At 42.6% G+C, this 27,676-nt stretch overlaps 1 protein-coding gene across 7 annotated transcripts in view; it reads right to left on the reverse strand.

Annotated features, from left to right (window-relative positions):
- The window catches only part of diaph2 (diaphanous-related formin 2), a 372,410-nt gene that overhangs the window by 22,062 nt on the left and 322,672 nt on the right, over positions 1-27,676 (reverse strand). For 5 of the 7 annotated variants that reach the window (XM_076739474.1, XM_076739476.1, XM_076739472.1 and 2 more), the window contains 2 exons: positions 20,957-21,049; positions 19,562-19,627 (listed from right to left, as the gene is read on the reverse strand). In XM_076739474.1, the coding sequence (XP_076595589.1) occupies positions 19,562-19,627; positions 20,957-21,049 (159 nt within the window). The remainder of the gene's footprint in view (positions 1-19,561; positions 19,628-20,956; positions 21,050-27,676) is intronic. The other 2 variants (XM_076739473.1, XM_076739477.1) reach the window with 2 other exon arrangements.

Here is a 27,676-nt window from a genome sequence, read left to right on the forward strand (position 1 = left end):
TACTAAAATTAGCTGTTGTCTCCCTGTACTCTCAGATTATTTGTTTATCCTCTTAAGAAAAAAAAAGCCTAACCTCTGACTCTGTCATCCAGATGACATACTGAAAAGACGCTACAACAAATTATTAAATAAATGCTTCAGAGCACACAACATTGTGATAATCACTTCTGTCTTTTCCGGGCCTCCGTTAAATGCAGATTAAGGCTAAGCTCTGAGAGGTGAAGGGCCTGGCGAATTGAGCCCCAACACACCAAGCGCAGGAATAGAAACAGACATAATCTAACCAAAGCAAGATATTTTTGTGAAGAAAAGAATGTTTCTTCCCGGTTGGCAAGAGGCATCGTAAACCCTTTTATAAGGTACCTAAACTACACTGTGCTTCAGTGAAAGCAGAACCAATTTGCTTAACTTCACAACATGCAGGGGCCCTTCGATAAAAGTGTCTGTCCTATGCCGCGGCTGGCAAGCATATTGTTATCCGCTTTGTTCCTATGCCACCTTGCCAGCTTACTCAGATTTTGCAAGACAGATAGCGATCGTCGTGGGGTAATTTCGGGATTAGGTTGGAGGTGTATTGTAATCATACGCTTCTGTGGTAGTCATTCGGGATATGGGAAGGTGAGACTGTCCAAGATCTCTTTGTCTGCTCTTTAAAACACTAAAATCGTCAGAGCAACACCCAAATGAAGCAGTTCTTTTTTCAGAGTACCAGCATGCGTCTGAGCCTGCACTGATCCGGCAAATATTATGTGATTGGGATGATTGGGAGCATCTTCAAAAACGAGTGTGTGGCAGAATGTGATTTACTTTAAAGCCTCCTTTTTATGCTCTGCTGATGTTATGTTTACATGTACAGTATGTGGGTAATATTCCTAAAGACCAGGAAGAAACTGCTTCACTGACATCATTCGCAAAATAACTGTGACATATTCTCTCATAGCAAGGAAAAGGCGGTATGAACATGCACGAATCTCATCTCAGTACTTACTAATAGCCTCTGAGATGTGACACACAGCTTCAGGTGTAATTGAAACACACACCCTAACCTTTGGTAAACAGCCACACCTAATTTGTGGTTTTTCCCGATCAAACGCTCCAAAGTGAGGACATGATGAAAATATCTGAGAATGGAGCGGGAATGTCAGAGGGTAGCATTAGCTAAGGTAAAGAAACACACATCCCAGGAGGTTAGTTACAGTGTTATCACATTGTCAGTGAGTCTTATTCACAGCCAATCCTTCTGCCTCCTTGTTCCCTCTGCCCTCTGCCACAGGCTCTCTTCTATTCTTAGATCCTCCCTCCAAATGATCTACTTTTCACTTGATATTTTTGTCCCCATATTACAGGCAATTCAGGAGCAATTCCGTTTGGCAGGAACAACACTGCACTTCAGAGAGGATATATTTACTGAGCAATGAATTTAATGTCATGTTGTATCCTGTCATTGTTGCTCAGCTGTCTAAAAGAATGAAATGTCCTCTATCAACAAGGTAGCTCAGAAACATTTATTTACTCTATAGGTATTGTTTGCCAGGAAAAGAGTGGCCTGCTATGTGTGTAACAGGTGCAGCATGTTACCACATTCTTACCATACATACAGCAATGTATTATTTGAAATAATTCAAAGCGGTAAAATCTGCTTTGACCAAAGAGACAAAGCAGAATGCCCTTCATATAGCCGCCGCATATTGAGTCAACACAGAAGAGAATGAGAAGTGGATGTGTAGCTACTGGCCTTGAGTGACACAAACGTGTTAAAACCAGGATGTGGTGCTGAAGTTTGAAATAAAAAGGAAAGTTAGAAGCAGGAGTTACAGCCATCAGGGTAGAGCTCCATCTCAAGGCTAAAGAGGCATTAACAGTTCCTGTATCTGACCACCGCCTGAAGGCTCCCGCTCTCCACATTGTGCCTGTTGCCCTATCTGGGGCAGCAATATTTGATGAGGTTTGACAGTAGTAAAAGACTGTCCGCATCAAAAAAAGGAAAAAAAAATGGTCACATTCTGACTCTAGATAATAGATGTTGCCATTCTAAGCCAATAATAGTGTCTATAATGAAATCAGTGGGGCAGAAAAGAGGCGCTCTTTCATTTCCTTATGCAGGGCCGTGCGTTTTGTACATCCCATTATTCATCAGGTCCTGGCTGCTGATAACTGTCCCATTTGCATCTGAATCAAGAATGCCTTATAACCTCCTCCCCCAAAACCACCACCCCCCCATGCAAATGAAGTGACCTAAAAAGAGCAGGTACTGTATTTAGTTATTTGTGAGCAACTGTGACCTACTCTGGAGGTGGTGTTAAATTGGTAGCAGGGTGGAACCTGCAGTACTGGCAACGCTGCACAGACAGTATCAGGATACTTGCATGCATCACATCAATGTCAGTTTTGGTCCAGTTTTAGTCAATGAAAACTAGAGACATTTCAGTCTTATTTCAGTCAATCAAGGGCAGCCCTTTTTTTTTTTTTAAATTTTAGTCAAACTTAATTCACATACGATTTTATCTTACCATTATCTGATTAAAAACGCAGGTCGAATGATTAAGAATGCAGCTTGGCAGACTGTCTGGCCTAGTGGTCTGATGGTATCAGTTTAAGGAATACATCCAGATTCATTTTGATGCCAAATCAAATTCATTTTGATGTTAATGTGAAGGACAAATAAACCGCATTTGTATGTCATCAGGTACATCAGTTAGCAAGTTAGCTGCTCAGGTGTTAGCTGCACACTAGGCTGCTGCGTTTGGCTTTTAGTCAGTCAGCTCGCTAGTTTGAGACTGAAGTTCCTCCTGCTGCTTTATGGAAACTTGCAATCCAGCCAAACATCAGCGTTTCTCATACAGTTTGTCCTGCTACAGTTTCACATCAGCATCCTCCCGCATGTAACTGACACCGACCAACACGTGCATACAAACACCTACTTGCAGTACACTCCAGTGTAACCGACACACACACATTTTGTCTCTCTCTCTCTCTCACACTCACACACACACACACACACACACACACACACACACACACACACTAAGGATTAGGAGCTGCTGTACTGAGAGAAAAAAAAACAGTCTAAAAAATTTCATCACCTCCCTGTTGTCAATGAAAATAAAGGCATATTTTGAAGTTCTTATTTTTTTAAACTACATTTTAGACTTTTTTTCATCTTAAATATTGCATGTTGATATAGTCACGGTTTGTTCAGTCTTGGGAAGGTTGTTGATTGATACATTTCATCATAGTTTCTGTTTTTTATGAATATTAAAATATTCTTTCATAAAAGTGGTTTCTATATTTCTTTACTCCCAAAGCAGGACGTTTTTCCGCAGCGTGTCTGTATCTGTACTGCAGTTTGGGCTGCCCTTTTTTCCCCTGACATGCCCTACTTCAATGAACAAAAGACAGGGCAAGAGTGCATCATAGAAAACAGTGAATAATCTCGGCCTCGCTTTTCAGAGAATGCTTGACTCACTCCAGTACACTCTGCAGTTCAAAGGCGCAAGACTTCCCTATTTAAAATCTCTGCTGCAAGTCAGGAACATACTGTGTGATATTTGTGATCAATCATAGCTGCAGAAAAAGATTGCACTGGCTCAAAATAATAAAAAAGATGCTATCCATAAAGTGGGGATCTGTTGAGGGATGAACTCCTCAGAGGAAAGTCTAGCTGTGCCAGACAGACTGTTCAAACCCCCAGTAGACGGACAGATTAATGGAGTGCGCTTTCATATACGGTAGATGTCTTAAAGCCAAGATGAAGTTGGGTGTAATCCTCAACTGTCTCAACAGCACAGTGTGGCAGCATGCGGTGAGAAACACGTAATGTGTTGAATCACAGGTGGGCTGCTTCAGTCTAAACTGTCACATACTTGACTGTATATAATTCAACAATACTGGAAAACCTTTGCCATAAACCCTGCATTTACACAACAAAAACTGAACATAGACAGGCACATACACACACACACAAAGAATCGTCTGTTTTACACACGTAACCAACACAAACACACTCCCAAATGCCAGAGGGCAAACGGGTAGAAAAGGGAAGTGGGGGTCTTTTGTGCACTCTGAGTTTAGGTCTTGGCCATTAAATAAGCTGGCACTGCAGAGGTGAGCTGCATTGACAATGATATATGGGAGAAACACAATCCATTGCTGTTATGAATTGGCTGGCTCTGGTGCGGACAATGCTTGCACACACGCACAGATACACAAAGACGGACATTCACAACCAAGTGCGCAGACACACACACACACACACACTCTCACACACACACAATCAAGAGGCAGTGGTAGAGCCAATAGTATCTTCCTCTCTTCCAGACAAATTCAATTTTCATCCAGGACATATGTAAGCTGATTAAAACAGCCAACAAAGACTGGAGAAATATGTCACATCCTTCAGGACTGGACACAATATTGAGTGCTGCTTTGGCAATGGGATGCCTGCTCCCCTTCTCCGTCCCTCTCTTTCTAAGCCTCTACTCTCCCTCATGACATTTCTGCGTCCTTCCTGATGCCATCATGCATCCCTTTCTTCCTTTTCTCTATCACAACCTTTTCTTTCCTTCATTCCGCAGCGCTCTGTCCTACACTCCTGCCCTTGAAAAGGGAGACATATTACTCTTAATATGCTATGAGAAGCATGTTATGAGTTCTCTCTTTATATAAAATCCATATTGATTTTCTTAAGCGTGCATGATTAACCATGTAAACCATGCCTTGGTGCTGTTCCCTTGTCTTAGCAGTGACAAAGTTGAATATTATCACAGAGGATTGTTCAAGCTCTGTGGAAGCACAGGCGTCTGTCATGTCACGTACGACCTGAAAACAATGGTATAATTCTTCTCACTGAAAGGATAAGTTGATACTCCCATCATGCAGTTGTTAAAAAAAAAAAAAAAAAAAGAAGAAAGAAAAAAGTGGTGGCAGCTTTGTCTTCCACCTTGCACTTGTGGTTGGGGGTGCAGCCTTGACAGTCAAAAGTGTGTCAGGCAGACACACACACATGCCTGTGCACCAGGGGCGTCACAATGCCTGTTTAGCCACTGCAAAATAATGTCATATCACGAGAAGATGTGTGAAGAACACATCTGAATTATGAATGGAGGGAGGTTAATTATGGATGGAGGGAGGGCAGAAGTAATGCCTTAGACATTTCCCTGAAACACATGGTTGGATACATGGCCACGGACCCACGGCACACTCCTTGGCAAGTAACAAGTCAGAGAGAGACTCCTTAATTAGCTCGTCGGCACTGATAATGGTTGGTCTTTGTTGCGTGTGGGTGTATTCAACCTCATTTCTGTTAAAGAACACTCTTCAAATGAGTCCATAAGATGAATGTGCTTAACTCAAGTTGACAAGGAAAACTGTGCTCTTGTCGACAATAAAGCAGCAAAATGATTATATAAAAAGCAATTATAGCCACGGCTCATCCTTATAGGGTGATGTGGAAAGTGATAGTCAAGACAGACAAAAGAAATCCATGAAAGGAGAGAAAAGCATTGAAGTTGACTTCTGTCAAAACTTTCTTTTTGGGGAAAATATACCACTTTCATTAGGTTTGTTTTTAAATGTACCGTTTGGCAGATGACACGCAAATATTTGACAGGTTTAATATTTGTCCTTTTCACAGATCCAGAGTTATAAGTTGTATCTGTTTGATGCAATCAACCGCCTGCGTTTATGTGGACAAATGATTCCTTTGCAAGAGAGCCGCACCTGGAGCTCTGATGGATTGAACGGGTTGTCAACCACAGACAAAAGCCATACCCTGCAAAAAGAGGGTCAAAGATTTGGTTCGATGGCGAGGAATTGGAGGATGCAGGCTGTGTTGGGGGGTGACTTTAAAAGAAACAACTGCTTCAGGGTGGAACTAACTAGGGGCGTGCCTTTGCCTGCATGGGAAAACAGACAAGGCCACTGGGAGAGAATGACGTTCCAGAGACCCATGGAGCCTTGGTTTGGGGGCTTGTGACCCCTGGAGGATTTGTGGAGTTGTAGGAGGATTAGTCAAATGGCCCCACTGCTTTTGTGTCAGTCATGACAACTCAACCTGTACAGCTCATAGTCATAAGTGAACTTTCACTGAAAACGGCACATTCCCCTCGGTCATCCGCCAGCGAATGGCACCCTCCGTCCCCCCTGCTTCAAAGTGGAATAATGAAAGTATCTGAAACATGTGCACGTCAGTTCATCACAGGAAATATAAAGGTTTGTCTTACGTGTACCAGACTTGTTTTCAGAATTTCAGAATAATGTTAAACAGCTTTTTGAGATATGAACAGTGTTACACTAAGCTCACTCAATATCTGTCCTTCCAGCCATATCAGACATATCTCCAGCTCTCTGTCACCTCTGCTCGTTCTTCAGATCAAACCATGAGTCTAGATATATAAGGCTGCAGTTCCTTTATACACAGAGATTACTACAGCCAAGCCGTCGTGACTTAATATCCCATAATATCCTAAGTTCATGCTGTTTCATTCAGTGGGTATCTGCAGATGACTGATTGCCAGCTTCACTATGAATACAATTCCAACAATACCAGCGACTAATAAGAGCAAAGAGGTAAAGCCTTTCAGTTTGGTTCAAGGTTGAAGAAGATAAAGGAGACGATGGGAAAAAAAAAAAAGGGACCTGTCTCTGACATTGTCAGGTCCAAAGGAAGCTGAGTGGTGCTGCACAAGGTGCTGTCTGACGCCTGCCTGTTGCAGTCCTCAGCACTGCAGGCCATTCACATGGCCCATTCACCCAGCTCTACTGAAACATTCAAAGCTTTGCTTCCAAAGGGCCAAACTTTTGTTCCTTCACAAAGGCCCTGACCAGAGGTTCTCCCATAGATGGGAGCCCCGTTCAAAATCAGATTATTTCCAGTGAAATCCTCCTTTCTCCACCTGCCAGTTAACTATGTCACTGCCATTGTGTCTTCCCTGAAAAAGCTCTCCATTTTGGCATAATGGAGGCTGGATGTGTATTATTGCTTTTACTGCCATTTATTCTTGGAGGAAAGAGGCACACCCCACCCCCACACTCCTTCCTCTGCTTTTTTTTTTTTTTTTTTTTTTGAAGAAAAATCTGGGCCACATGCCCCAGAGGAACGCAAAGTGCTTTAATTCATTCGCACCTTTTCTCTCTGGCTGCCATCTCCAAGGCTTCTCCTTATGCCCAGAAGTGATTTGTTCAGGCTGGACCATCAAAGCAATTATGGTAGCGGCCTGCTTCCCTATTATGAGGAGAGATGACTGACAACAGAGGGATGGTGCGGGGGTGGAAGGGCACTTGGCTTCAATTTATTTGATCTGAAAACATTTTTTCATTCATTGGCATCCACTCATGTAACAAAACACAAACAAACTGGTAAGATTATCTCCTTGAGGTTTTTTGACTGAAAACATCTTATCCAATTTTGTATTTCACGTTTTTCAATTACCTTTCTCACCTTTCTGTGAAAAGCAATTGTGGGCCACCATTAGGTGATGCAGGACAGAGAATGCCAGCAACGTAACAGAATACTGAGGGGCATGGCAGGCAGTGATGTGTAGCAATTAATGTAATGGACATGAGAGAGCGCACAATCCTTGGACTAATGAGAATGTCTTATATTACAGTGCAAATGCACGGGGTCGCCAAGACTCCTATCATTACTGGACTATAGGAAGACGGCTCACCACAAAAGGAGATACTCCATAAATGGCTAATGCAGAGAGAGCAGAGTACGGCGCCACTGAGCCGATGTTCCATCCAAGAGTAATAATTCTGCCTGGAGTGACAGGGTCATTGGGATGGATGTAGACAGGACGTGAGTAAAAATAAAGTATTTAAAGAAAACAGGGCATTTGGTTGAAGAGGGGAGATCGTGAGGAATGGGACAAAGTGAGGTAGATGAGGTCGAAATTGGAGTAATACAAGAGTAAAGAGGCTGAGGTGTGAGTGAAACAGAGGAAAGAAAAGGAGGAGAGGGAGCAAGAGAGGAGAGTAATAGACTAAGAGAGGGGATGGATGAGAGGAAGAGGCCGAAAAAGAGACGGGAGAGCATCGTGTAGAGACAGCGATGAAGCAATTTGACACATTGGCTAATCAGTCTGCTGTCTTTTTCTTTCACAAGCTGTCATCTTGGCCATCAAGCCATCAAGACCTTGTGCGTCTCCCCCTCTCATTGACTGATTTCCCCGTTCAATTATTCAAGGTTTATAAGCAGGAACCATCTATTCAGCGGGCAGCAGATCCAGTAAAATAATGGAAGGGCTGCTTCTTCAACCATACTGACTGTCATAAAACTTTTACAATTGCCAAAAGAAAAATCAATTTCTCTGACAGACTGTTGCCACCACCGTAAACATATTAATGGTGGTATCAGAAGAGCCCTACCATGCAGCACACTTTAATAATGCAGACCATGAATGATTTTACATGCTCTCTCACTAATCATAACATGTAAGGGCTGAATATTTACAGTGCTGGAATGCTATATATAGCCAACACAGAATATGTAGTCACATGTTTGTTGTACATGTGACTGTTCGTGCATATCCAGCTATGCTACATCAGGAGTCTGTATGGAATAATATTTAGGCGACGTGTCTGTGGATTTAGTTCTCATGCTGACCTGGCTGTCCCCTTTAAAAGCTAACCTGTGTGAGTCATGCTGTGACACAGAAATCAGGTCAACCGCTGGCCTGCCAAGGAACGCTAAGCTTCAGTAAACATTCCCACAAATAAGCAGCTCACACAATCACACAAAAAAACAACATGCGCACACACACACACACAAAAGATCAAACGTACAGACACACACCCAGACACACACTCCCATCCTCACTTGTCGGAAATCTTAAGGAACATCACAGCTCCCATCTGCCATAATCCGCCCCGGGGCAACAGTGACCTGAGCCACGGGAAGAAACTCATCTAGAGTAGAAGGAAAAAAAAATAATAGTTGAGGTAATGCAGTGTGCAGCCTCATCCTTTACTTAGCTGGCAATGCCTTCAGGGTGGAGATGTTACAAACTCAGCAACCTCCACTGGCTTTCCACTAATGCATTACCCCCATACTGTTCGGCTACTTCTCAGGCCCTCATCCAGCCGTCTTTAACTTCAGGTTATGGACTTTACATGGACGCCTGGGTTGGTGTATGGACAGTGCAACTGCACACACAGAGACAGAAAAACACACATATACGATATGTCCACTGTACAGACACACACACACAAACTTATCTGTGCATGTGTACAAGCATGCAGTCGAGTCGGACATAATTAAGCATGCAAGCAACACAAGCGCACACACACACATACACACATCACCAAATCACAAATCTCTACCCTTTACCATCTATCTGCTTAATCCTCATCCACTGGAGGCAGAGGGTCTGAACTGTGGCAAACCGTCTATTTTTAAACTTGACATATTAGTCATCTCTTAGGGGAGTAACGTCATTTATGGAATTCATGAATATCAAGCTGTTGTGTTGCCCCCCCCCCCCACCCCAGCACAGGTTAACTGTTGCGGATGAATTCAGATACACTGTCTGCTTACGTCACTTTTATTTACATAGCACATTTCTCAGAGCACAGATGCCGATCAGCTTCTGCTGAGGAGGGGGCTGGTAGCTTCACACACCGGTTTGAGCATGTGCTAAAATATGTAGAATCGTAACTGACTTCTTTCCTCTCCAGCCCAGACTGAGTACAGTTGCTCGCAAGATACACAGGTGTACAGGTAAACTCTATCTTTTGCTTTCATCCTCTCCTATTAATCCTTCCCAAAGTGCGACATGTTCTCTCAGTCTCCAGTCAGACAACTGATCCCTTCTTTAAAAAGGATCCAGCTCTGTTTAGCTCCCCTTAACCCACCTTTAGTCTTTGTTATTGCTTTTAGATCTGATAAAAGAGCTGATAAATCTAAATATAATTTAGATTTTCTGACTTTTCACACTTGAAAAACTGAATCAAAATCTTCGTTTAAGGCAACAGATTTCTAGAAATTTAAAGAGGAGGACCATGTGGACAGGCAACTTAAGTTTAGGATGTTAAAACAGCAACCCTTCAGCAGTTTTCGACTTGGCATTCTTTATACCACCACAGTGCACAAGCAGACCAAAGGTCCTCTGGCAGACCTCTGGCCAGAGATATTGGCTTCCAAAGCTAATGATCTCAAATTGTACACTTGTGGGTAATTAAGCATCGCTGTTCTCTCAGTAGCTTACAACAGCAAATATGTCATTGTGAAAATAAACAACAATTACACTTACACTCATTACGCTCTAATTGCATCATCCTATGTAACAATCACAAGCAAGGGGACAGCTTAATAAAAGCTACAACAATAAAATTTGTGAAGCGGTAAGAAAATAGAAGACCATATCCCAAAAACTTAAAAAAAAATGGATTTATGCAAGAATAGGAGGTTATGTGAACACTGGGCATTAAACAGAGAATGCGTTTAAAATCCTTACGGGTATTTGGTGGTCATCTACAGCAGCAACACACTGCACGCACTTAATGTGGCTGTGAGTGCTGCTCAAGCTTGGGAAAACTCATACAGGCGAGGGAGTAATTTGACCCCACTCAAATCCTTCCATCAGACACTAACCAAATAGAAGTCAAAAGAACGAATGAAGAAAGACAAAGAGATAAAAGGGAAGAAAAAAACTGAGAAGCGGCTAAACCACTGGGATTAGTGCTAAGTAACTAAATGGGCCATATCACTTCTCCATTACCAGAAAGGAATAGCTATTTCAACTGCTGGAATCTAAATAAAAAAAGGAGAAGTCTGTCCTCCCTCCGTCTTTTGTTCATTCACGTGTAAATGCTGCACACGCTTATAGCCTTCCGTTCTTTACTTCCCTATATGAGCAAATGGAGATTTGCCATCATATCCTTGAGGCCCATCAATAAATAAACTTGACGCAAATAAACAGATAAATAAATAAATGTGAAGAGCCTAGCAAATGGCCATCAGTCAGCATTAGTGATGGAACCATGTCAAGCACAATCATGCTTGACTGGAGGGGAGTGCCTGAGCGAAGGGAGCTTTCTTGCTGATTGCACGCCCAGTGTGTGTGTGTGTGTGTGTGTGTGTGTGTGTGTGTGTTTGTGTTTGTGTGCGCTTGAGACGAGAGAGGTATTCTGCTTTTTACCTTCATTTAACCCCCTCCGTCTCTCTGCCCTCTTTTAACTCTTTATCACTATCACTACCAATACATCTGTCCATCACTGCACAGTACATCCACTCGCTCCACTTCACTGAAGTCCATGCCTCTTTCTTCGACCTCCTCCACGACACGAACGCACCTCTGTCAACCAAATCTGTCATGAGGTCACATCTTCCATTTCCTTCAGTCCCTGATTATGCCAATTGGGTTACAACTCTCAACCAGCCTCTTTCTTTTACTCTCTAAACCTTTTTGTCATCTGTCTCCATCTGTGTCTCACAGATAATTTGACTAGCACACTTTTTATTAAGGTAGACATATTCACTATTAACTAGTTGCTTATGAACATATGCCTTATTTTGGGGGTTAAGGTTACTAAAGTTAGGTTATTAAGATCAGGTACAACAACTTCCTCACTATCAGTAAGCAGTAATTGTGAGGTTATTGAGGGAAAGCTCTTAGTTAAGGGCCTTGTAACTGTAGAATATGATCAAGGTGAATAAGACATTAATATGTGCTTTATAATGACTAATAAAGAGACAATATGCTACTAACATGCACGCTAATAAGCAACTAGTAAACGGTGATGTGTACTTTACTATAGAGTGTTACTATTTTCTCTGTTATAAGTCAAAGGGTTGATTAGATGCCACTGCAGTCCTGACAATCTGGAAGCACTGTACATTTTCATCGATGCAACAGTGACTGTCAGAAAGGAAACTACACATTTCTTTTGGCCGTGAAAACTACACATGCATGTCAGTGCCTGAAACTGATGCCTTTTATGAAACTTTTGCTTTTTGTCATTCAGACACTCAAATTGACGGTTTACTGCATAAATCCATGTTAAATTAACCAAACACCTTGATTGTGAAAGTGCACACATCCTACTGAGGGTGTAACTACCTGCTGTTATCAAAATAGCAAAAGATTCTTTTCCTTGGTGTTAATTGAAGGGTGTGCACACCAATGAAAATAAAGTTTTTTTGTCACAGTGTCAGAAATAATGAACCTTTTACCTTCTGACTCACTCACTCTCTAAATGAGGCAGAAAATATTTTAAATATATTTTCTGTAGAGATGTCTTGCTCGATATGCGTGCATTCAGCTCATGAAACTTCAAAAGGAACTTGGTTTTGTTTGCAATTTTCTGCTTTCACAAATATGTATTTCAGAATGCATTTCTTTGTTGCAGTGGTGTTGATGTTAGTGTTACTTTCACTTGCTGCCAGATCCATCTCAGAAGTACTGTTAACAAATTATGAATTATTCATTTTGATCTGAAAAAAAAAGTGTTTGTGGTTAATCTTCAAATAATCTTAAAATCTAGACGGAACCTCGACTTTCTTGCACTTCAGCAGAGGGAGTTATGACTTCATTAACACCCCTGAAACACATGTTGAATTCACCATGCAGCGCTTCTAATTTAAGTGTGAAAAAAGTAAGTAGAACAATGTAAGCAATGTCGCAAGAGTCAGTCAGTTCAAGCTGACAGGATCACACACATTGTTATTTCTTTAATATCCTTCTTCCCAACATCACCTTTAATAACATTTCCTGTTGAATGAAACATTTAACATTCTTTGACACAATTTCTCTTTATCTGTATTACTGGGTAATACCATTATCACTCATCACCCATCTGCCTCTCCTTTCCTATACCTCCCTATGACAGACATCATGCCCGTCTAATGGGAAAGTAAAATATTAATTCCACCTCATTGTGACTGACAGAGTGTAGATAGTGGCTAACACTTCAAATGCAAACATCAGCCAGGACATTATATGTTAGACTTTAATACCAGCCACATCGTATTAAGGAGGTTGGAAAAAACACAGGAGTATGACAGCAGAGGAAGAATCATTTGATTCTGGCACTGCCTCTTATTGTCAGTGGAACACATAACCATACAGGATGGCATCCTATTCCACGGCACATTATTTGTTCTCTAGCTGATCATCAGTTGGCCCGGCTGTATGCCTAATGAGCGATAAATAAGGTTTAATTCAACCGACACAAGTTGCCCATCCTTCAACACTAAGCATGATGGCTTGGGCTAGATTCCATTGGAATTATATGAGGGCAATTTTTCAGCTGGTGGGATGGTCCGACTGCGTGTCTTTTATTTGGCTTCCACAGGCATTCCTTTGGCTTTAAGCTCTGCAAGTTTATAGGTCTATTAGGAATTCATCAAACAATGAATGATATCAATCTTGTTGTGTGAATGTGCCCTGGGTAAAAATAAGATGAAACCTTCCATTATGGGGCCTCCAAAGCATATTTGCCCTCCAAAATTGATCCAGTATTGACAATTTACACTTAGGGTGACCTTTCATAACTGCCCACATACTTGAAAGCCAATATTGTTTGGAGAGTGAGCAAGAAAAAAAAGCAGCCCACTGCAAACGCTCTAGGATTTTATTGAATATGATAAGTTAGAAGACATTTTTGCTCTGCAGTTGTTCGTTGATGGTCCACTAGGCGGGAGGGCTGAGTACTTTTTACATCAATGAGGCCCTGTGCCAATAAAGTAAGACAATATTGGACATAGGTGTTGAGAGCTCTGAGTCCATTATAGCACTAGGTCATTGACTTCATTTCAAAAAAGACAAGGAAAGAAAAAGTAAGCATTTCCATAGGGAGCTAGTCTCCACATGGTACGTTTTATCAGACAGGGAGTTGTAAAAGGGCATAATGGCATCAAAAGGCCATGCAGACAGCCCCCTGTTGATACCCTGCACTCCAGTAGATAACTTCAGTTTAGGGGGTACTTAACTGCAGGGGCAGGGGCGAGAGACCCCTGGTGTCCACTCAGAGAGACTACCTTTTATTAAGATTTGATTTATCCTCTCAAAATGGCTCCATGTCACACTTCACTTACTTTACGTCCTCTCTTGGCAGAGTCAAGCAACGAATCAGTTATGCGCCAAGGGTACTCAAATGGTACATAAAATCTTCATCTATATTTCCATGATGGGTTTTCTGCTGTGGATGAAAAATGATCAGGTCCAGAGAAAGGCTCTATGGGTCAATGAGAGGGACAAAGGCTTTGTCTATGCCCTAGGATGTCAAATCTTAAATGGAGTGGCTGTCCTTGCCTCAGTTCATTCCCATCTGCCTTTCCTTTTGGCTGTTGATAAATATCCTTATCTATGTGAAGCAGGTGATAGATTTCAAGCAGCACGTCTCTACAGAGCTCAGCTCTCATCTACTCTATTGATATCTCACATCTACTAAGCCATCCGAGCTATAGCAAGAGGCGCCGACACCCTCTGGGTCTCTTCGCCCAAAATCATGTTAGCTCCACTTCCTGTAGGATCGCCTCCAGGGCCGCCCCAATGAATAACATCTATCAACTGAAGTGGAAGCCAGGAGCTTGAGGAGGCAGAAGGCTTTCGCCCTCAACTCAGAGACACCCTACAGCAACAGTCCCTATCTGATATGTGACACAAGCTTGCATGTGTGTGTGTGAAACAGTACAGGAGAACAACTGCTTGAGAGGCTGAGAGACAACCGGAGAGAGATAAAGCGATGGGTACAACATATGTGTGAGCAAATTAATTGCTAAGGGAATTATGATCACTATCACTTCCTGTGATGTAATTTAAGAAACAAACGGGTGATTTTCTCATAGATCAGGGGAAAGATGAGAAACTAGCTGCCTGGCTGAACACTGTGGTTGTCTACATCGGGGTGATGTGGATAACAAACACAAATGTAATAAGTATTAAAAGATCATTTATGTCACAAATGAGGTTGGGGATATGGGAGAACAAGAGGAAAGTCTTTATCTTTGCCAGCATCTACTTCTTAAAGACACTTCCCCTTGGTCTTTTCATTTGGCTCTTTGCAGATTCATCCCCTTTCTTCTGTTAAAATTTCATGAGATAAAATAGGTAATTTAATCTTCATTAAACATACAGGGGGCCCACTCTCTGGCCTGACCAGCTGAATTAACTGCTTGGCTTCGGGGGATAAGATAGTTGGGCTGAAATTCCGTAACCCTGACAAGCATTATATCACTGCATCTCTATTTTTTAATGGGCACGAGATGATCCCTCCCTGTTCAATGTCAAATAAGTCCTTAAGAGGCTTACTATATAGAAGACAGGATGGAACTTTTGATGGACTGACCTGTGAAGGTGAAGCAGAGAGTGGGGCACAGAGGAAAGGAGAGAGGCCCTGGTTTGGGATTGTAATGACGTTGAAAAAGCAGTAAATAAATAAGATTGGCTTGGTTCTCTTTGAAATCTGATTGATGTGTCTTTTGGGATGCCCCCCAGTATGAAAGACCTACTGAGTCTGTGGCTTTCATCCCTGACCGAAAATCAATGAGCCAGGATGTATGAGAGGCTCCAGCTCTCTACCCACCAATCTCCTGCCAGATACCCAGGTAACTGTCTCACCAGAAAGGGAACAGGAGAGAGAAAAGCAGTAGGTCTAACTCACCTTTTTTATCCTTATTCAAGCAAAACTTAATTTTAAAGTACACTGTTTGTACAAAAGAAAAAAAAAAAAACAAGAACTCTGTGCTATATAGTGTTATACCAACTGGATTTAGCACCACTTACTATTAGTAAAATGACAATTTCTTCATATATATATATATATTCTTCATATAATATCTTCCAGAAACTAGACTGAACCCACAACAGAAATATGGCTTTTCTGGTCTCCATCAATCCATCCATTTTCTGTGTGTTGAATTAGGACTGGCTGGTGTAATTGTATAACATACGAGTATGGCCTTTGGGGTTAGGTTTTCCATCTTACACAAAGTGGAGACAAGGAAATAGGAAATGCTTCTGGAATTGGGTGTAATTGTGACTGGCGGCACCTAGAATTGTGTTCAGCTTGACACTTGAGGTAGTCTGCTGGAGTATAGTTTAGCCTGAAGGACGACAAAAAAACTACATGCTGGGTTTAAATGAACTCCTTTGACGTAGACGAAGATTCTTGTGCGACTCTGAGAGACTCTCTCTGGTACACGCTGCTCGTTTGAGGATGACAGGAGGTTAATCAAGCTTTAAAGCATGAGATTACAACAGACATGACAAGCAGGAGTGAATAGATTTGGCACACTGTCTGATACAACTGCTCAAAGAATCTTCTCTACCAGTACACTCAGAGCCTGAAATGTTTTCAGTCCCCAAGTCAGAGAGAAAGCAAATATGTACACAACCAAAGTACATAAACATTAATGCTGCTGTACTGACCCAAAAATTACACCATCATTCTTTAAATACTGACTAAAATGTTGTCAGTTCCCACCATGCACGAAGAGGCAACAACCCAAAGACAGTTCTCAGTGACTGGAATGTCTTTTGTCATCAAATTGTCCGTCACTGGGGAACTTAATTGTTTCTCTTTACAGAGAATACTTTAAAAAAAATCCCTCAGACTGTGCATAAAGATTTCTGTTTGCCCCCTTTCATGAGATGAGACAAAATTCCCCCTGTGCTGTATAGCAGCTGAACTCATTTCCAGATTCCATTTAGAAAAAAATCCATGGAGCCAGCATGTCAAAAGGATTTTCCCCTCTCATCACCTCCGAGTAGAGAATCCATGCAGCTGTTTATCAAACGACAGTCTGGGTTCTGTATCAATAAACAAGGAGTCATCAGTGCATAATACATTCTGCTAGCATAGCAGTGGCACGCACTTGGAAAAAAAAAAGTGTGCTGAGGAAGGTCTGATGCACAATGCCATGCAGGAGAGAGAACAGTAAGTAATGTTGGTTATCTCACAAGAATAGGAAAATAGGTCAAAGACATACAGAATATTGGATTAAATATCAAGCATATCCATAAACAAAGACTATTTAGTATAACAATGATCCCATGACACATCATATGTAATGCACTGGGGACAAACCATTTTCAATGGTCACTGCAGCAAGTAAGGTGAAGCATCACATCCTCCAGGGTCTAACCCACCAGCATGTTCCTGGTCTGGGTCTCCTTCTATTTGGACACGCTGAGAATACATCAACAGATCAGGAAGGTGATCAGATACCCTGACCACCTCAACTGACTTCAACTCAAAAGATCTGTGCTTCTACTGAGGGCTCTTTCCTTCAGGAGGAACCCAGCAAAGGAAACTCGCCACTCCTACCCATGGTCTTTTCTTTTTTCAGTCACCACCCAGGGTTCATGACCACAGGTGAGGGTCGGAATGTTCGGAGCATCGTGGCCTCAGACGTAGAGGTGCTGACTCTCATCCCACTCACTTCACATTAGGCTGCAAAACACCACGTTTACACCAACACCAGCCCCCCTTGCAGAATTATGGTGTTCTGGAGGGTGTCCTCTCCAGGACCCACCTAGACTACTAGATGGTCTGACACTCCACACTGCTGCTTGTCACATAGACACAGTCAGAGCCTTTCTTGTCCCTCATATTCCTTCAAATACTGAACACAGTAGTGCTGATCTGGACGTTTACAGGATTACCAACACCCACCCTGCGACTGTCACTCTGAACAGCTGCAGAAAAGCTGTCCAGTTCCTGTCTACGAGTTTGATTCGAGAGCTGGTGTGTATAAATGTGAGCCAAACTATATTTAATTGGTACTTCCACTCCTCACATACTTCTTCCCACCAAAGAGGTAATATTCCAGGTCTTTAAAGACAGTTTTCTTGGCCAGGTGTCAGCTTGCCAAGGCCCTCTCCTTGGCTTACTTAAAAATACTTAAAAAGCTTTCTGTTAATTAAATATTTATTTAAAAAAAATCACAAGCAATGTTTCTTATCTGACTGTACTAAGTGCATGTTTCGCGTTGCAGCAAAATAACTGACCAGTATGTCTGATGTACATGCTCTTGACATACACTCTCTTCCACAAATACACCAGCATGATGTCGGTACTTAGACATGCAACTAAAACAGATTAAGCATTACAGAGAGAGAGATAATGTTGCAACACACAACCTGTTGAAAGTTGCAGGCAATTCATTTTTAGCCAGGCTGCCTCAAAGTAGGTCTGTACATAGCATTAAGGGCAAGAATCATTAAGAAAGAGGCATATCTGGGGTGCTGTTGTGCAAAGTTGACATTTACCAAACATATAGGGCAAAAGGAAGATAATACACAAAACTGTTGTGGGAGGCCAAAGCATGGAGGTCCACAGACCTCTCCAGCAGAACACTTCCAAAACATCGCGACAAGACAGGAAGTGGTATCATGCTGTGACAGCATCGACTAACAGGAAGAGCGGAGAATTAGATGACAACTGGAGCTGCTCTACATGTCAGAAATGAAGCTGGGCATATCAAAAACTATTACCTGCGAGTAGCATGACGGCTATTAGGATTGTATTAGTGTTACACGATGAAACATTTAGGATCAAGAGGCCAAGACAGGGGCGACTTCAATACTGGTGCCCTTTACCATGTTGGATTTTAAAGGTAGTCAATGTAAGATTTACATCACACCACTCAGCAGCTAAGGCATGAATGGCCAGAGTTTTCTTCTCTGCTGCAGTCTACTGTACTACTCATGAAATGTGCTGTTCTGTGTAAGTTCTTATCCATTGATGTATTTTTTCTGTAGGCAAATTTCTGTGAATACTGACTCCAGACACCTACAATTTAAAGAAATAAATTCGATTGTGACCACTGGTGCTGATGTCTACTCAGCTTCCAATAATTCTTTGTGGAACAGTTTCACCTGCTCTTATTATAAAAAATGCAGCACATCATTCTGTCTGTGAATTTATGTCCTTATGGCCATTAACCAGAAGCATAGTTGCTTTATAGTGTGTTTCCAGAGAAACTAGAGGTAATGTTACCTTTTGCTACATCTCTGTAATGGCAAGGACTTCAAATGTCGTCTTGTTTTTCTTTTGTATATTATACATACATGAGGAAAAGGACACTATGAATCACAACATGTACTTTTAACTATGTATACCTGGTGTCTTGTTAATGCACCTCAGTAATTAGCCAGTTGCAAAATCAAAGTTCAAGTGAAACCAACAGCAGTCTTCAGTTACGTGTGATGATGCAGTTTGAAATATGTTTCTTCATTACTGCACAAATCATGATTTGTTCTGGATCATTACAAGCCCAATTATACATTTCTCAAAATTAGCGTTGATTCATCTGGAAACTGCAGTTGCTTTCCTCAGTCGGGAGCTGTGTATGTCAACAAGAAGTTTTATCTTTGTTTTAATTTGAATTTGTCATCCATCTAAAACTCTCATGGTAGCTTTTTTAGTTAGAGTAAATCTTACATATTTTGCCTTTCAGCATTTAGTTCTTTGCTGAGTCAAATGCAGTCACTCTGAATGTTGTAGACCAGCTCAGTTTGAGTGCTCTGACAAAAAGGATGTGAGTTATGCAGCCAGCAGAAGTGCAGCAGGAGACAGGGTGGTGCTGGGTCTGGGTTAAAAAGGTAAATGCACACACCTAGGGTTCTGTTACCATAGTTAGCACCCGGCCACCGAGAGGATGGACTGGAAGGACTTTGATCACCTGTAACAGTGTTGGTGATAAAACAATAAAGAAAGAGAAAGAAAAGAAGGGAAGGGTGGAGAAACAGGAAAAGAGAAAAAGGCGTCAGAGGTGACACGTCTCAGATATTTGGCGGGATTGAACCACTCCAAGAGTTTGGAAATACCATTCAGGTCTGCTAAGACACCCAAACAGGCTCCCACTAAAGCCAAACACAGAGATATGGAATGAACAGGTGCAGGTGAGGAATGGAGCAGGTTATGTCTATTGATGAGCAGCATTATAGGTGTGGAAAAAGAGTGAAACATGAGTGGATGTGTGTTTGTTGTTATTCACTTGGATGATCATTTGAAAGGAAGTGATGATTTTACTGATGTTTAATCCTTGTGTATCTTCACAGCAATTGTATTCGAACAACTAAAAACGAATTAAATGCACCACATCTTGTACACCAACAGCAAATATCTTACTAATAAAAATAATTCTGCTAGTAATGACAATAGCTCATAAATTTGACGTGACTTGAAGCACTTAAGTAATTTAAACACCTAATAATGGAGCTGCAGCAAGTCAGTCTGTAGGCAGAGTAAATAGTGTTTTTGCTTAAATTTAACCCTAATATTTATAACTCGACATGATCTCTATGTAAATATTGCTCATCAATAATCTAAAAATATGGTGAAGACATATTTTACCTCCTCTGTCTTAAAACTGCATGCTTATTTTTACTGCTTGCTTCCCAGTGTGTGCAAGCTATAGCAGAAACCTCCTATCCAGCCACTGGCCCGATCTTTTTTCTCCCTCTTTTTTTTCCCACCATGATTGTCTGTGTGGAGATGGCAGCACCTGTGGCTCTTCTGCAGAACGCTGACTTGCATATCAATTGACCCTGGCATCCCTGGTAGGTGGTGCTCCCCTGGGCATGAGCCATTCATCATGGCAGAACGGAATGTGTTAACACCAGGATTACACTAAATCAGCCTCAGCCCGACTGCAGCCAGCACGGCTACATTATAATAACTGCTCCATGAATGGCTAAGGGACAATAAATTGCTAATGACCTGCACTAAGCCATGCGTGGGCTTGTTCCTGAGACACCTGTCTGTATGTACATATGTTCCAATAGGTGTTCATGTTCTATGTGTGTGTCTGTGTTGGGCACAAGCACATGAATACACAATAATTAAATACAAACTGGAGAGCATAGCTTCTTTTATATGATAGACAGGAGCCAGCTGTGTTGCATGTAAACTATTAACAGCTAAAGGGGGCAGGCAGTATTTTTTTCTGCAGACAGGTGAGAGTGACAGAAATTCAAAAGTAGAATATCAGCGCTCTTCGCTGCCTCACCGTTGCGCGGTGTCCGTTTTCGGCGATCACGGAAGGCTGCTCCAGACTGTAGAGCTTCCATTAGGCTATCCATCACGCCAGTTTCATCTCCCTCTGTAAGAGAACAGATAATAGGGGCAAAGATGTTTACAAGACAGTATGTACATTAACACGACAAGATGGAGTGCATAATAACAAATGCATATGAGTATGTACAAGTACACAAAAACACACACACACACACATACATGTCAAGGTCTAATTCTAGGTATTGAGCTGTGGAAGCAATGCATGTCCTCTGACTAGAAGCCCATGAACAATCACCTTACATCACAGCAAGAGAGGAGTGATTCTGAGTGAGATATGAAACAAGTCTTATGTATGAGTGTTGAGACAGAGGCCCGTCTCTCAGGCCTTTTTTTTTTTTTATTTTTTAGTAAACAGCTGGGGAGGAGGAAAAATACACTTAGAGCTTAGCAACTAATACAGGCAGAGGAGCCTCAGGATGAAAGCATCCACTGATGGTCATTGACAGATATTCTTTCTGTGGCTAACGCAGGGGAGCTAAGTGCTCTTTACAAAGATTTAGTGTGGAGCCGCTCAATAGCCGGGCGCTCCATCATTGTTCAGTCAATGACACCAGGACCGGCCTTCAAAAAGCATTCCCCCTGCCCACCGTCTTAGCTGTCGTGCGGATCCATGAAACTGGAGAGCTGGAGGCAGTCTGCATGGCTGAAGCGACAGGTAGGAGACACTTAGAGTGCCATGAGGCCAACAACATGACAAGTTGTGCCCACGCTGTGCACATGTAGCATACCGCTCAATAGAAGCGGGGGTTCAAAAATAAGCTTAGGTTCTATATCTGGGTCATCTATCTTTACGCACCAATACTAATGAGTCAGAGGGGCACCCTTTTTATCATTCTGGCCAAGAACAGACATTATTTTAAACTAGATCATTAGGGTGACTTATAGTAGAGCTGGAGACTTGGCCATCAATTCTTTTGCGTACTTGAGTGAACTAGCTCTTCCCCAGTGTTTACCATCAGGGTCCAGGCATCTTGTTTCTTTACTGCGTTTACAGCCGTAGCTGAAGGGAAACATTTGAAAATAAGTGCAGACAACTGCTACTTTCAGCACACAGCACTTTCCAGACATTGTGGTGATCAATCTTTTGTTGCTCGCGCGTGCTCAAAGAGACACGACAGTCAGGCAAATTGAATTTATGAACGAAACACGTTGACACCGAACGCTACACGATTAATTTAAGGAAATGGCACGGAGTTTGCCATTACCAAAGAAAGTCAGGCCTGCACATATTTTTCCCTTCTCCTCCAGCAACAAACCGCCCGACCTGCAATCATTCACACAAGTAAAAGAAGACAGTAACCAAGAATAGAAACATGTCTTATGCAAATTTTAAAAAAAGCAACTCTTCACTCGTACTCACACTAATTTTGCTCTCTATCTCATTCCTTCTCTTTCTTCCTCAAGTCCTTCCCAAGGGCTACTTTGAAATCAAAGTATCTGTTCTGGCTGTGTGCTGTGCTTAAAAGCAATCCCGATTAAATCAAGCTTAATTAGACCAGCTTTATCAGAACAAAACCAAAGCCGAGCCAAGTAGTGCTTATCTCAAATTGCAGCACTACACCTCAGATAGCGAGCTCATTGGTCTAAAAGGGGGAGCATGGGTTTTGTGTGCTGCGGACCTAAAGAACAATATGGTGAACAACCTGCAGCTACTATAACTGTATCAACTCCCGAGATCTTTAGCTACTCCTGCTTCGTATGTAGGCTAGCAAGGACAAACTGAGTCCGACAGAAGGTAGAAAGTGTTAAGTGGCAGGTAAACATTTATCTACAACCACCTTGGCACAAGAAACTTTTTGACAGCTACTTCTTCACTGCCTTCTTCATGGAGACCTAGACATCACAGGGGGCACCTGACACTTTGATCAATTTGTCCTACTTCTAGCTTAACTGTAGCACAATTCATCATTTGTAATGGCCAAGACTTGGGAGCCGTAGCAGACTGGGGTTCAGGGGGAGGACTGCAGACACAAAGAACCAAAATGACTAAAATGGGAAACATACTCCCCAGTCACCCCACAGCGCTCAATTAACTATGTCCTATTGAGCCGCAGCTTCAACTTGAGTAGGCCTTACTCTCAGGGCGAAATTGTCACAAATAAGCCTTCAGACTGAACTTATTAACATATGCAAGTATTTATGCGTATATATTCAATAAAACTGCACAGACAAGCCTGAAGTAGAAAAAAGAATAAGACTGAATATTATTAGACTGCACTTATTTCAGTAATCCTCAGAGCAAACTTTCTTCATTACTTATTATAACATTGCCCACTTTAGCAGACATTTCTGCCTCGTTCCTGCAATTCACTCTTGTCTTATTTTGAGCTGTTAAACCTAGGGCAAATATTCATCCGCTTCTCATTAGCAGCAGTGGTAGATTGCATGCTGGGGAATTACAGAAAAGCTAACCTTTTATGCCCAAAGATCTTTCTCAAGAGGAAAGATCCCCTCTGCTCGCAGGAAATTGCTTTCTAAATGGGTTAAGATGGGCTAAGACCCAAGACATTGACAAACCCTTCCAGTGATGAAACACCTTGGTGGGCACCTCAACAGACAGCCCCGGGGTCCTTTAATGATCTTATTAAAGCTTGTGGAAGTGTGGAACATGGTTGTGGCTTTTGCACTTTTAGGTACTTTCTTAAACAGTTAAACCTTTAAGAGCAGAAATAAAACTCTGTGAAACTCTACCTCCCAGAGAGAGATGAGGTACCTGTTCCATATCTTTCCCTTTGATCCCTGCCTTCCTCCCCCTCCACCTGAATATCAGGTAGTACCTGGAGCCACAGGCTGTGCCAAATGTAACAGTGAGCCCTGGGGATTGGCTCAGTCTGCAATATATTTACAAGCAGCATTATCACATTTTCTAATTAGGAGGGATAACAAGAATAATGTGCTCTCAGCAGGACTGGCATAAAAGACTTCATACACCAGATTAGCTTTTTTTTTTCCCTAAGACATTTAAAGTACGAAAAAGGTACCCACAGTAAAAGCGGAAGAAAGCGGCTGCAGTGTAGTATTCACCAATACAAGCAGCAGAACACAAACTCGAGTGTCAACAGTTGCAGTAGAGGAAAAGGGGAGGACAGGAAAACAATGAGCTCACATACTGTAGGTGTCACTATTGGGGGAGGAAGATGTAAAGGAAAGAATGAGGGAGGAGGCAGAACACAGGCAGAGAGAGCCCAGGAGGCAGCTGGGGAGAAAGGTGAAGAGGGTTTCTGTGGGTGCGGCAGTGTGTGTGCTGGAGTGGGTTATTGAGAGGGACCAGCGGAGCGAGGCGAGACACAAGGTCGTAAAAAACCTTCCTGGCTACTTGACGGCCTGAGCCCTGTGACATTTAATTATTACGAAAACATACACTGCAGTATGCAAGCACAGGCACTCCCGCACGCACTCAAGAACCTGCTTACACATTTTTAGTGACACGAATGCATGCTGTGTATTTGCGAAAGCGTTGGCTCCACTTAACTACTCTAAATTTATGGGGCAGATCTCTCAGCTGACAAGTGAATCTAAGTTTGACAGACTAAGATGGCAAGGACAGATATTTCGAGGGAGGCAGATGGAGAGCGGACTCCTGCTAATGTCAGGATGAGGGCCTGTACTCATGGCAAGATCAGTTAGAGGAGACGCAGGAATCGAGCCAAGTGTTTCAGAAAACCAATGCATCATCGAAGCATCCGTACAAACTCTAAATCCTCTGCGAAAGACCAATTACGAATCAAACAAATAAGTGTACATTATGCAAAACATGACGTCTCATTTGTTTATTTCTGCCAATTAAAATCAGTCATCTACGGCATTCAAAATATGTATATAACTGCAAAGTCAAAGCACAGCTGTTGCCTGGAAAACATGACAAAGCGTTTCACTCAATCATCCGAGCAGAAAACCTTGCATGTGTTTGAATGAAATGCCGGGCTGTCTTTTTAAACACCAAAGGCATGGCATTCCTGTAATTATGCAGCAGTGCCAACAAAGCCTGTTCATAAATTCAATTTGCTATCTGTCATCTCCTGCATGTTGTGCTGGGGAGGAAAAAAAAAAAACACTGTGGATCGATTGAGAACTCAATTTCTGATGGCTCACATGCAGCCTTCATGATTCATGGGGGAAAAGAGAGACAGTTCTTAGAATTCTAAAAAGCATCTGTGTGGTACGTGTGGGCGTCTAATATAATGGCAAATTATGATCCTATATGCCACGAATGAAACTGGTAGCAATGGTGGCATGTTAATTGAAAAGATAAATAACTGCGTAAGCATACACAATAATGACATTTATCATAGTCACATATTTTAATAAATCCCAGCTCCATACTCTCTGAATTTATATAAGGAATAGCTCTCTCCTCCCTAACCAAATTAAAGTGTTCGACATGAGGAACGTCGGGCATAGGAGAGATGTCTATTACCCACGACTATCCACTATCCTTCCAGTAGCCAATCCCTGAGTCTAATTTGCACTGTAATGAGATCTAATGAGAGCTTACAGGCCTTGTGCTTGATGAATTGAAATCACTGCGAGAGAGGAACACGGCGAGAGTTTAACCTCACCCAAGCTGCCCTCCCTGACTCCGAGAGAGAAGATGAGGAAGAACAGGAAGAATGAAGAGGAGAGGAATGAGTCGTTCCTGTTTTTTTATTGCTTGCTGCGGATTGTTTTTGAACACATTTGAGCCCATCTGTTCCCCCACAGAGAGTCACCTGTGCAATTAACCTGGACCATTAGCCGTGAAACAAAGGCCTCGGTGGAGGGAGGAGGGGGTGCTGCTTCATGGCCAGGTGGAGAGGCAACAACTACACTTTCTTTTAATCTCATTTACTCCCCACTCTCGCTTGTATGCACCTGGTTTTCTGTTACTCTCACATTTGAATTCAGGCTCAGCCACCTAGATGTACGCAACCTCCTGCATTACTCAACACCCCGCCTCCTCTTACCGCTCTGTTGTCTACTTTATACCGTCTGGCTCTGAGTGGTGTACCCCCCTGCAGTCCTCGCCCCCCTTCCCTGCAGTCTCAGCAGCTCCTAAAACCCGGGCAGACAGAGACTGGTACTGCCACGGAGAGCACAGAGAACACGAGTGCCCGAAGGACAGCAGTCATGCACCTGTTAGATGTCTTTCCTTTGTTTTTCACTCTCCCCTCTCTCTCCATCTCTCTGCAGTCCAACCACCCAACCTTGACAAAAGCTTTGACACAATGACCCAAGAAAACTTTTCAGACAGGTTCCAGTCTCTAATTTGTAGGTGTGTGTGTGTGTTTGCGTGTGCATGTTTACTAGTCTGCTTGAGTGAAAACAGAGTAGGGAAAAGGGAAACAGAAGGGTAAGATGGCTAATAAAAAAGACAGATTTGCCTGCTGATTGATCTGGATTGTTTTACTGTAACAACTTGATGAGCAAACCCACTCATGTCCTCCCTAACTCGATTAGGAATGCTCCCACAACCCTCCATTCCAGGGGGAATGGCAGTGTAGCTACCACTCTCCTCTTGCTATGAGCCCCTGTGTGGCGCCAGGGTCAGCAGGGGGGAGGAAGGGGAAATGAGGAGAGAGGGCAGAATGTCATGAGGACGGGAGAGGTGGGTGGGAGGTGAGAGGTGTATTGTGTTTGACATGCATGAAGTAGAGACAAGTGTTGGAGCTAGGTTGGCCTGGTCACTGCAGGCCTGATCCCGTACCCCTGGAAGAAAGAGAGATGTCCTGACTGCGAGAGACTGGGGGAAACGTGGAGAGAAGTTGTATGTCGACAAGGGAGAGATGAAAGTGGATTAGCCGCCGTGGCGATTTGCATTCTGTGGTGGAACGAAAGCCCCTGCGATGCCCCGAATAGCTGGATGCATGAATAAGTAAACAAACAAAAACAAAAATAAACCCTCCATCTGGATGGATGCTGCCAGGCCCCAAGTGAGAAACAGTAGGGAGGGGAGGCTTGGAGATGGGAAGGGGGGAAGAGAGATGCTTGTAATGTAGCAGTCACCACACTCTGCTTCCTCTGCTATAATTTACTCCTACTGCCTGCGGCCCCCCCGAGTTACCATATTGCTATCACCATCTATCCACAGCTTTTGGCTAGTTTGCCCAGTAACACCACCAACACATGAGGGAGGGCTCAAACCCAGCACTGACAGATGTTAAGCTGACACACTTTCTCTGAGCCACATGGGGTCAACATGTCAGGGTGCCAGCAGGGCCACGGGAGCCTCGCAGCAGAGGAGACCACTACTGCTGCTTTTCCATAAGACAGGTACAGCTAAATTTAGCTGCAGAAGGGCAGACCCTGAACCATGTGTATTTTCGCTGCGACCTCGCCGCAGCTGATGGTGTCACTGTAAACTGATCAATTGTGTGGTCTTGCAGCCGACTACATAGAAAGCACGGTTTTTCTAAGGCTGACTGTGTTCAACTTTCAGTCGCACCTGTGTAATGTAAGAGTTGCTCTGGTTTGAAGTTTCTTGCGTTTCTCTCTCTCTCTTGTTTTTACCTGATCTGATTCCAGTGTCAGTGTTTTCTGATCTGCTCTTTGCCTCGATATCAGAGCAGTTGTGAGATCTGCTACTGTAAAAAGCCCCAATGTGGATTTTTTGTACCGTTTATAGCAACTTTCAAATGCTTCTGTTGGCATACACTACGTTTGTGTTTGTAGAAAA

This window comes from Chaetodon auriga, chromosome 9, assembly GCF_051107435.1.
Source record: "Chaetodon auriga isolate fChaAug3 chromosome 9, fChaAug3.hap1, whole genome shotgun sequence".
Taxonomy (NCBI): domain Eukaryota; kingdom Metazoa; phylum Chordata; class Actinopteri; order Chaetodontiformes; family Chaetodontidae; genus Chaetodon; species Chaetodon auriga.